Source organism: Myotis brandtii, unplaced genomic scaffold (assembly GCF_000412655.1).
Source record: "Myotis brandtii unplaced genomic scaffold, ASM41265v1 scaffold486, whole genome shotgun sequence".
NCBI lineage: Eukaryota > Metazoa > Chordata > Mammalia > Chiroptera > Vespertilionidae > Myotis > Myotis brandtii.
In genome coordinates this window covers 1,664,695-1,676,025 of record NW_005368569.1, presented here as the reverse complement: position 1 = coordinate 1,676,025, position 11,331 = coordinate 1,664,695, and the positions used below count along the sequence as shown (strand labels likewise).

General features: G+C 45.1%; 2 protein-coding genes across 2 annotated transcripts in view; one reads left to right on the top strand and one right to left on the bottom strand.

Moving 5' to 3' along the window:
• Positions 1 to 6,988, top strand: part of SLC7A6OS (solute carrier family 7, member 6 opposite strand) — a 9,158-nt gene extending 2,170 nt beyond the window's left edge. The window contains exons 3-5 of the mRNA XM_014547816.1: positions 2,676 to 2,879; positions 4,140 to 4,266; positions 5,275 to 6,988. Coding sequence (XP_014403302.1) covers positions 2,676 to 2,879; positions 4,140 to 4,266; positions 5,275 to 5,405 — 462 coding nt within the window. The 3' untranslated portion in view covers positions 5,406 to 6,988. The remainder of the gene's footprint in view (positions 1 to 2,675; positions 2,880 to 4,139; positions 4,267 to 5,274) is intronic.
• SLC7A6 (solute carrier family 7 (amino acid transporter light chain, y+L system), member 6) overlaps positions 1 to 11,331 on the bottom strand; it is a 44,204-nt gene that overhangs the window by 6,380 nt on the left and 26,493 nt on the right. The window contains exons 8-10 of the mRNA XM_014547817.1: positions 10,103 to 10,252; positions 9,808 to 9,991; positions 9,273 to 9,376 (exon numbers count right to left, since the gene is read on the bottom strand). Of these exons, the coding sequence (XP_014403303.1) occupies positions 9,282 to 9,376; positions 9,808 to 9,991; positions 10,103 to 10,252 (429 nt within the window). The 3' untranslated portion in view covers positions 9,273 to 9,281. The remainder of the gene's footprint in view (positions 1 to 9,272; positions 9,377 to 9,807; positions 9,992 to 10,102; positions 10,253 to 11,331) is intronic.

The following is an 11,331-nucleotide window of genomic DNA, read 5'->3' as shown; positions in this document are numbered from 1 at the left end:
TTTCTTTTTTTTTAATATATTTTATTGGTTTTTTACAGAGAGGAAGAGAGAGGGATAGAGAGAAAGAAACATCGATGAGTGAGAAACATTGATCAGCTGCCTCCTGCACACCCCCTAATGGGGATGTGCCTGCAACCAAGGTACATGCCCTTGAACGGAACCAAACCTGGGACCCTTCAGTCCGCAGGCCGACGCTCTATCCACTGAGCCAAACCAGTTGGGGCAATAGCCACAACTTTTACCAAAAGTAAATCAAGACTGATTCATGAGTTAACAATCAGATGTTTAAAAGTACACTAATATTCAGTGGAATCAATTAAATAGCTCAATTTTATAAGAAAAACAAATAAACTGAAAGTTGTGAACACAAATTTTCCCAACCCAACAATGCAATACAAACTTATAAACATATCAAAAATATTTGCAGAGTAATTATTTTAAAAACATGAATTTAGCTCGGCCAGTGTGGCTCAATGGTTGTGTCAACCTATGAACCAGGGAGGTCACAGTTCAATTCCTGGTCAGGGCACATGCCCGGGTTGTGGGCTCAATCCCCAATGTGGGGTGTGCCGGTAGCAACCGAGCAATGATTCTCTCATCATTGATGTTTCTCTCTCTCCCTCTCCCTTCTCTGAAATCAATATAAATATATTTCACATAAATTTTAAATATGAATTTAAGCTGAAAGTAAAATTGAGGTTTTATCCCTACTAAAACCAGCAGAGGAAAGGTTGTCGATAGCACTGCTGGCAAGGCTGTGATTAAAATGGTACGTGGCTGTAGTGCTTAAAATTGATGCCAGTCTTTTGGAAAATGGCATGGCTAACAATAGCTTAGGGTGTATTTTAAAACTATTTAAATTTATTTTTATTGTTTGGACTCAAAGTCACTCAAAATTCTAAGGAATTTAAGTTTTAAGCAAATAAAGTACTACTTAATAGGGTATCTGAAAAGGTGAAAAGGTTTGGTTCATTTTATCTAGTAATTTCATCCCCAGGATTTATCCTAGGGAAATAATTCAGCAGAAGCAAACAGCTGTGGTATTAACAAAAGCTGTTTGTTTACTAATTACTATACATCAAGTATTGTCTAAGTACTTGTTATATATTCTTTTTTGTTGTTGTTATGTATTCTTTTATTTAACTCATTTAATCCTCACAAAAACCCTAGGTACTTTAATCTCTATTTTCAAATGCAGGAAACTTCACATTCATTGCAGTGTTATACATGGAGGCTAAAATTATGTCTGAGAAATTGACTATACAACTGCCTGGACTTTAAATTAATAACCATGAAGACTGGCAAGATGGGAAAGTATATATTATATATGTTTACTGGTAGGAAATGCTGTATGTATTATAATTGAAAATATGGGTAAGCATACATAGATTAGACTTAAAATAATTTACTATTTTATGAAAACAATGTGTTCATTATAGGAAATTTGAAAAATCTATAGCAAAGGAATACGGCTGCATAATTTGCTGGACTGAGGGCTGGGGACTTGTGAGTTGGAGCCAGAGCTTTCCTAATGAACAGCTTTTAGGTCAGTCAAGTCTCTACACAAAAACTGACATCTCTAGTTCCTTTTTACTTTGGAACAAAGAAGAATTAATTCCCTGTAGCTTGTGATAGAGAGCATTGGTCTCCCCTTGTCTGCCTCTCCATGGTACGCCTCTACTTCCCATAGGGCATACGGTTTCAGCTGCACAGCTCCTGTGATGATCGTTTGCAGGGGGATCATTTGCAGCATGTCCCCTTGGTTTCCAAATTGGCCTGTGCCACCCTGGATAACACAGCCTATTGGACCTAGAGTCCATCTTACCTTGGCCAGTTCCAATCTGGGTCAATCTATCTTGAAGCTATTCTTTCTAGCAAGAAAAGAATTATAGAGGAATCCATTCCTGGTTATGATTAAAAGCAGGATGTCAGTGTGGGCAAGTCAAGTGGTGGGTGATGGCTGGTAGTAGTCATGATAGCCCAGGAATCGTCCGTAGGTTCCCTATAGAAGGCCACACAAAATGCAGGCCCACTGAGGAGTCAGCTATGGAGGTGCTACTGTGGGCCTGCAGATCCCCAAAGGGAGAACATCATAACAAAGGAGCTCAGGAAGACCTAGGGGAAGACTCAAAGCTCTGCTGGCCCTCGCCTCTCCTCAGGCCAGTCTTCACATGCAGGTCTTCACACATGCTCTTGCATCAGCCGAGCACAAAAGCGTAGAAGTCTGCCGAAACCGGTTTGGCTCAGTGGATAGAGCGTCGGCCTGCGGACTGAAGGGTCCCAGGTTCGATTTCGGTCAAGGGCATGTGCCTGGGTTGCGGGCACATCTCCAGTAGGAGGTGTGCAGGAGGCAGCTGATCGATGTTTCTCTCTCATCGATATTTCTAACTCTCTATCTCTCTCCCTTCCTCTCTGTAAAAATCAATAAAATATATTTTATAAAAAAAAAGCGTAGAAGTCTGTCTTGCAAGTTTCTATCTCAGAAGAACCACACATTACTTTTTTGAGAGATACTTAGCTTTTTAATCTCATAGCTAATTAAACAGGCCATGGGGATAAGACTGTTGAATCCAACAGAGAACTGTAGGGAGGCTTCCTTCACCCAACACTTAGGTTCCTTTTCTTTGAACATCCATGTTTAATCTCATGCATGTTATCTGCTGTTTTCTTCACAGGTATCTGACCCAGATGTGATCCTTTGCAATTCTGTAGAGTTGATCCGCGAGCGGTTGACTATATCTGAGGATGGACCAAGTGTCGGGCACCGGGAGGATCAGAAGGATGACTATGTGTATGACATTTACTACTCGGAGATGGCCACTCCAGGATGGACTGAGAAGGTCCTCTCTGTGCAGCCCTTAAGCCAGGAGTGGGAGCTGGTAAGGGGACCTATGGGCATGAGGGCATGAGGCAACCTAAGCCATTCTCTAGTCAGGGTACTTTGCCTCCCTGGATTCTAATCCTAGGCAACATTGTCCTTAGTTCTTTTTGTTCTTACTTAAAAGGAAAAACTTATTCTAAATGCCTTCTAGGAACCTGGTTTTAATGCAGGGAATTTTGGGAGTCTATAATTTTTGCACTTAATGAATCTTTTACAAGTTTTGTAAATCTCTGTTGTTGTTTTTAATGTTTTTATTGATTTTTAGAGGGAGAGGGAGAGAGAGCATGCCCCCAACCTTAGCATGTGCCCTGACTGGGAATCTAACCAGTGCCCTCTTGGTTCATGGGCCAGTGTTCAACTACCAAGCCACACCAGCTAGGCAACATCTTTATTTTTTATATCTACCCATTCTCAGGGGAAAATGTATGAGAGCTTATAATAAAATACAAAATAAAACCTGGAATTTTAATAAGAGAACAAAACCTTTTTAATTGCATCTTATAATGCAGAAAATAATGGATTAAGAAAGCTAACTTGCATTTAAAAAAAAAACAACTACTAACTTCCTGACAATCATTCTTAAAACAAATTCTAAAATGATTAATGAATGTCCTGGCCAATGTGGCTCGGTTGGTTGAGCATCATCCCTTGCACCGAAAGGTCACCAGTTCGATTCTTGGTCAGGGCACATACCCAGGTTTTGAGTTCATCCCTGGTTGGGGTGCATATGGGAGGCAACCAATCAATGTTTCCCCCCCCCCCCCCCCCCTCCTTCTTCACTCTCTAAAATCGACACACATATATTTTTAAGACATAAAATGTATAAATAATGAGAGAAGTTAAGGTGGTACCTGTCACACTCTTATGAGAAAAGCATGCTACTCCACACCTACTCTACCACCATAATCTGAATCAGGCACCCACCTTGGACCATGCATAGGCCCTCCTCTTGCCTTCCTGCACCCCTCAAACTTGGATTTTGGTTCTGATCTTTGGCATCACCCATAATCCCTCCGACAGTTTAAAGGTCACTACCATCACCTGCTCAGAGCTGTTTCTCCTCCCTACTTTGGGGTGTTCCTTTAGTCTATCTCACCAGGAATGTGATCCCTGGAGTTGGACTTGTACATGGAATAGGGCCATTATCTCCCCCTTGTAGCCTAAGTGTAGCCTCTCCAAGTTAGTCTGATATTAGTTTCCCCCAGAGCATAACCTTAGATGTTTTGACTTACATTCATGTGTGTGTTGAGATGTGCAGGTGAATGATGGCAAACAACTAGAGGACGTTGATGAAGATGAAGATGAAGATGATGAGAATAGTGAGAATAATTGGCGCAATGAGTACCCAGAGGAGGAGAGCAGTGACGGAGATGAAGATTCCAGAGGTAGGTGGGTGGCAGCCTTGGATGGGGAGGGACTGCTGGGATCCAAGACTGAGGCATGCGTACAGAAGACAGATCCATTCTAGCTAGCTTTCCTTCTCCATTGAGCTCGTGCAGCTCAATCATAAGCTGTTGGAGCTATAGAAGACCCACAGACCAGTGTTTGGAGTTGGGGGGGTTGTTATTAGAGTGTAATGTCAGTCAGGTGTGGGTTCAAATCCTTAGTTCTATCATTGCCTAGCTGTGGATCTTGGGCAAGTTACTTCATCTTATTGAGCCTCATTTTCCCTCCAGAAAATAAGAATATTGCATCAACTGGTAGAGATTAAGTGAAACATCTAGCTCAGTGTCTCTTTCCCTGCTTCGGTCTAACAAAGTATTGGAGAGGTTCTAAGTGCCAACAAAAAGAATTTATTTGTGTCTGTTAATGGAGGAACAATTAGATCAAACTACAGAATATTCTGTAGTGCCCATAATATATTAAAAGGGGCAAGGTTCAACATTATATTTACGACTACAACTATTATATTAAAAAAAAATTCTATACTTAAGGGAGAAATGACAAAATATCCCAATGTTAAAAGACTTGGTTTAAATGGTAGAAATGAGATCTTTTCAAATTGTTCCCCTGAATTCTCTTTATTGAGCAAGTATTTTTAAGTAATGAACCAAAATAAAAAAACCAAACAAACAAACCAGCCCAGCTGGTGTAGCTCAGCGGTTGAGCATCGACCCAGGAACCAAGAGTCACTGGTTCGACTCCCTGTGAGGGCACATGCCCGGGTTGCAGTCTCGATCCCCAGTGGTGGCTGTGCAGGAGGCAGCCAATCAATAACTTCCTCTCTCATTGATGTTACTATCTCTCTATCCTTCTCCCTTCTCCCCTCTCTAAAAATCAATAAAAAATTATTTACAAAAACAAAAGCCCGGACCTTTTTGAGATGGGAAGGAGCTCACAGTCGCCAAAAAAAAATGATGCAGGTGGAGTCCATTCCTGTTCTCTCATTCCAGGCTCTGATGAATGCAACGGCCTCAGTGAAGAGGAAAGAGGCAACAGCAGACCACAGACATGGAGCAAATACCCTTTGGATGTGCAGAAGGAGTTTGGCTATGACAGCACTCATGACCTGGACTCGGACTGAGGATCCTGGGACAACCATGAGGTTCTATCACAGGCCCTTGAGGGCTTTGACTGCCTTATCAGCCACCCTGGTAGTGGGTTTCCTGGCATAACACACGGAAGGAGAAAGCATGTCCAACAGCACCATCATAGCAGTGAAAACGTGTGCTGAAGGAGTATCTCTTTTCCATTAATAGTAGGATGCTTTGCCTCATTCAAGTGACCCTGCAATCTAGGGGACAAAAAAACAAACAAAAAAACATAAAATGAAGCTTCCTGGCCTAGACATTTTCCTGCTCTTCTTCTACGCTAAAGCCAGTAAGTGGAAGAGAGGCTGTTTCATGAGAACTTAGGTTCAACTTTCCCATGCCACCAGGCACCCGCCCCCAGTAAAAGCCTGATTCTTTTTGACGGGAAAATCTAGAAGGGCTACAGTGGGTCTCTTGTAGGAACACACACTGAGTAGTAATGGCCAGTAGAGGAAGAATCTGCCTGAGCTGTGAGGGGTTTGGTTGACAGTTGTCTCTACCTCCCTGCTTCCTATGATAATGACTGTAAAGATTGCTCTTTCGTTAGCAGTGGTACCAAGGAACGGTATGTATGAATGTGATATTCTGCATTTAGTAAAAACACTAACTATGGGAGCAAGTAATTCCTTTAAAACCTTTTCAATCTGAATATGTTTTCCATTGTGCTCCCTCTCCCCTTCCTGCCCCCCACCAAAAATGGGGGAGTAGTGAGATAAAAGTTTCAGAATTGACCTGAGACACAGAGGACTTAAAGCAAATTAGGAAAAGGAAAACACATCCTGAACTTAGCTTTCCACTAAGAAATGTTTAACTATTTACAGCACTCACCAAAAACTATCAATAGGACAAAATTTCTTCCCCAGAATTTACATTTCTGCCCCTACCCCTTCCAAAGCACAGATGCCTTAACTCAGACTGAGTTGGCATTTAGTCTTCTAATGTAGCATTCGTTGTCAGTAGAACTTTTGCAAAGACGAATGTGTCCTATATATGCCCTGTGCGGTGGTAGCCACTAGCCACATGTGGCTGAGCACTTTTAATGTGATTAGTGTGACAGGAATTTTTCAACTTTATTTTAAGTAGCGACATGTGGCTAGTAGCTACTGTACTGGTCAGTGCAGGTATAGGGCAATCAATACCCAGAACCTTCTATTCAAGACATGCCCTCTTGCCCCATAGCGCACACTCACTATCACAGGGGAAGGTGAATTACACAGGGATGTGTCTTCCCACATCTTTTAAAGACTTCATAAGCATCTACTTTCCCATCCTCCCTAAACCCATTTATCTACATCGGTTCCTATGTACACAGAGTTGTTAAACCTGAATGATTAAATTGTATGTGTATGTGTGCTCAGGCTCTACTCTTGTGGCTCTAAAACCAACAGACTATTGGTTTCCCACCCTAACTATCCACAAAGGTACAATTCAGTGTCACAAGTAAGAGGCAGCAACTTAAATGTACATCAACACTAGTCATCTTAGTCTATAGTAAAAGAAGGATTAAAAACCACTCTGTACCAGTATGATGTGTTCATTGCTATTTATGTGCTCATTAAAGTTTGCCAACATTAAAGGGCTTAACAACTTCACAAACTGTACTCAGTGCAAAAGGGATTAGCATACCAGGAGAAGAAATGAGGCTAAGGAACAAAACCCTCATGGAAATTAATTCCCCCACAAAGCTTGAGTGGAAGTCTGGCTTCCCTCCCACAGGAGGGTTTCTAGGAAGTCTGTACGCAGCACAGAGGGGAAGAATGCGGTCGCCATCCACTAATGGGAGGAGGGTGACATGGCTCACTAAGCCAGTGTGAGGGCACCTGGGGTGTGGAGGCCCTTGTTTTCCCAGGAGCTAACGGGAAACAGCAAGTTCCTGGGGTGAGCTGGTCATTTGCTTGAGTGGAGGAAGCCAAAGCCTGCCTCAGGGGTCCTCAAAACAAGCGCACTCTACTTCAAGGATTCGCTCTAAAGGATCCCTGGAGCAGGTGCCAGCTTGGCTCAGACAAGAGTCGTGTGTACATAGTCTAGGCAAGTCACCCTTTGTATGGGCTCCCTGTTGTAGACAGGAATTTGCAGTGCAAATCCCCAACCCATGATAGTAGGAGTGGCCCCCTATGTTCTCACAGATGCTTGCCCTGAACCAAAAGCAATTGTGAGCATGCTCCCTTAAATTGTTTGTATCGAGCAGGTCTGACCAAGGTTACGCCCTTGCCTGAGATGAGCCAGTTTGGTGGAGAAAAACAGAAAGGGAGATTGCCTCGTGCTTCTTGTCTTTACCATTGGTCAATTCCAAACCGTAAGGACAAGAAGCCCATGGGTGTGCCAAGCCAGCAGGTTCTCTGGGCCCAGGATGATTGGGTCTGAGGTCATCCTAGGAGAGTTGTACAATCCAGTGCAGCCAAGCTGCCCATGAAGGAGCATCCTCTAGGCCAAACCTGCTCTGCCTGACCTGGGTGTTAAAGAGCAGCCTGAGCACCAGAATTAGTTATGTCCGATCGTGCAGTCTGCTGAGGAGCCAGACTGAGGTTAAAGCAGCTTTTTTCCCAGAGTCTTCACTGATCTCCATGGGAAAAAAGAAGTCCCCTGGAGTACCAAGGTCTTCCTGAGACTGAAGCCCCACCAGACCTCGCCCCAGGAGGCAGGCGGGAGAGGAGTGCACTGTCCCAGTGATCCACACCAAGGCGGCTCAGTGTAAACAAAGCCTGGTGTTGGGGACAAGCGGATGCGGCCTGGTGTGAGGTTTCCAGAAAAAGAAAACGACCACGTCTAGCACCTAGGAGGGCTTGCGTGGGTCTGCGCAGCAGCCCCTCACACCGACCCTTAGTGAGTGGAACAAGCTATTTGGTGGCTCAAGTCCATGAGACATTGACAGCTGAGAGAATTCAGGTGATGTACCTGAACGAGAAGTTTCTGTCCTCTTAAAGTTCGTACCAGAAACCCAGCGGTGTACTTGATCATCTAGAACACAGACAAGCTCTCAAGTGTAATAAAGGATTCTCCTTCAAAACAACAGTAGTGCCAGACTTCAGACGCATGAATTTGTTCATGTGTCAGCTACAACCCCAGGTGCTTGTAACGTATACTAAAGTGTAATCGGTACGTGAGTAAAAAATCTTTAAAGTTCACCTTTGCAGGTAAGACTCAACAGAAGATTGTGCTAAAACGAAGCAAAAAAAAAAAAAAAATCTGTGGTCAGAGTCTGACCCACCACCACGTAGAGACACCTCTGAGGACAGAGGGACTCATCTTTGGGTACTTTGCATTTATAAACAGCCTACTGCATCCTGTAGATGAATACCAGGACTCACCTAGAATTGGTGTTCTGGATTAAATAATATAAATAAATAATGGAATACAACCATATCCCCCAGGGAAGGATTTTGAACCCGAGGAAGAAATGGTAGCATTTCAGGCCTCTGAAGTCAGGTGCCTGGACCTGGTCAGAGGAAAACTTGTCATAAAAGCAGCCCCTTTGTCGAGACTCCTGGTTCCAACCTCGAGTACCAAGTTTAGAAACCACCAGCCACAGCTAACCTAGCTAGCACTCCCTCTTCCCCTAGTGCAACTCACCAAGTGTCTGTAAGGGCGACACACACCACCCAGCAGGAACAAAACTCAACAACCATCCCCAAGCCCTCCCCCGCCCCCACCTTCATGCTGGCCCCTGACTCGGTCTTCTCTTCTCCCATAGCTTACCAATGAGAGTGAGCACCTGAGGAAGCCATCAGCCCTCCACCCCTGACATAGTGTGTGCCAACAGGCTCCTTTAGTACAAGAGGGCTGGGTCCACACAGTCTTGCCATCTGGCCTTTGGTGACTGTGGCCACAGGTAAAACCTTCCAGGCCTCAGGGGACTTCACCTCTGGCCTCTAGTCAGTTTTCCTCTCAACCTTTGTCTCTTCGGCTACATCTAGCTCAGTCAGGACGCAAAAGCAAATCTTCTGGGTGACTTTGGTGATAGCAGCTAAATGGGAAAAGAAGAGAACTGAGTAAACACATTCATCTACAACCCCAATCTGAACACCACAAGGCTGTTCACAGCACATCTGTGGCTCCCTGCTCATCTCTCCCTTGGGTACCCTGTGCCAGGCTTTGCCCCTCACCCCCAACCAGCCTTAGCATCCCCAGTCCTGAGCCCAACCAGAGTCTTTACACTTATATTGCACTTATAAGAGGTAGTGTTTTAACCCCAAAATAGGAGTCTAAAGATAGAAGTAAAATGATCATATCAAGATAAAAAGGGAAGAAGTCATGTGGGGCAGTCAGGTCTCATGGCCTCTAGCACATCACTAGTTTGGAGGAAGCCAGCTACCATGCCCATCTCTCCCACGCATCTGTGAACACACACACACACACACACACACACAACCAGTGATGATGGGCAAAGAAGCTCACCCAGGATATTCCGGACAAAGAGCGGCCTCCGGGATTCTGGCAGGTAAACACCCAGGAAGTAGACGGGGATTCCGGAGAGGGAGATCCCAATGCCAATGAAGGAATTGATGGTGTCTCCAAAGAGGGGCACAATCACCAGAAACAAGGAGCATATGCAGAACACGATGGGAAAAAACAGGCTCAGCTGAAATGAAGGGAGGTGAGATATCAGGTAATGTGGGATGGGGGAACGATATGGAAAAGAAGGCACCTTTGGGAAAGGGCCCACCCTTCTCGTCTGCCCAGAGCCACTGACCTTGAGAGGCCGGGGCCGCTCGGGCTCCTTCCAGCGAAGGTAGAGTTGTCCAGCCACAGACAGGCCCACAAAAAACCAGTAGCTGAAGCTGAAGTAGTTGATGAGCAGGAAAACATCCTCCACGATGAGGTAGATGAGTGACATTGTGCACTGGATGGGGAGGGAGGGAGGGAGCAGGAGAGGGCAATGTCACCACCAGGGGCCCCACCAGATGTGCTGACAGCTGACTTAGCTTCACCAGATGACCTCTGGCTCGCTCCAGTGACCCCCTGGCCCCAGGAAGGTCCATTCTCCACTTTGATCTTCATGGTGGCATCTCTCCCTCTGCAGCTGGAGGCCCGTCCTCCACCCAGTGACTCCTTGACCCTTCTGAGGGCAGACAGTGAGGCCCTCCACACGTCCACCCGCTAACCTCAACATGGACCACAAGGTGCCCTCCAGGTCTTTACACATGGGTCCTAAATACCTGGCATACAAACGGGCAAATGCCTTGTCCTGGCACCTTAGAAATGCAGATTAGAGCCCTGGCCAGTGTGGCTCAGTTGGTTGGGTGTCATCCTGTGCACCAAAAGGTTGCCGGTTCCATTCCTGGTCAGGGCTCACATGCCCGGGTTGCCTCTCTATTCCTGATCCCCGATTGGGGGCATGCAGGAGGCAGCCAATCAATGTTTCGTTCTCTGGCATCATGTTTCTCTCCCTTTCTCTCTAAAAATCAATAAAAGATCTCTAAAAATTCCAGGAGGAAAGTATCCTCTGTTTTTTTCAGATATTCAACATAAAACTAAATAATGAAGCTTATTGCTGAGGGGGAGGATTCGCTGAAATAATGATACATTTAAGGGGCATATCATTATACTTGGCATATATAAAGCACCCCCAAAATTAGCTATTATTATTATTTTCATCCCCAAAGAGCCGACCCCAGACCCAGAGCTGAACCTAGACCCAAAGGACAGAGCCGAGCCCCAAGGCTCGAAGCCCAGACCAGATCAGCGAAAGCCAGTCCTGAAGGGCGGCACCTCTCTCACAAGAGCCTAGCCTGGCCCCTAAGCCATCCCTATTCTCCCAGCAGGCCCAGGGAAGCCAGCCTCGGTGCCAGAGTGACTTCCACAGGCACCTCCCCCTTGAGAGTCTGCAGCCCTTGCAACCTCCTATTATTTTTATATGATAAAAATTTGAAAACTTGCCGAAACCGGTTTGGCTCAGTGGATAGAGCGTCGGCCTGCGGA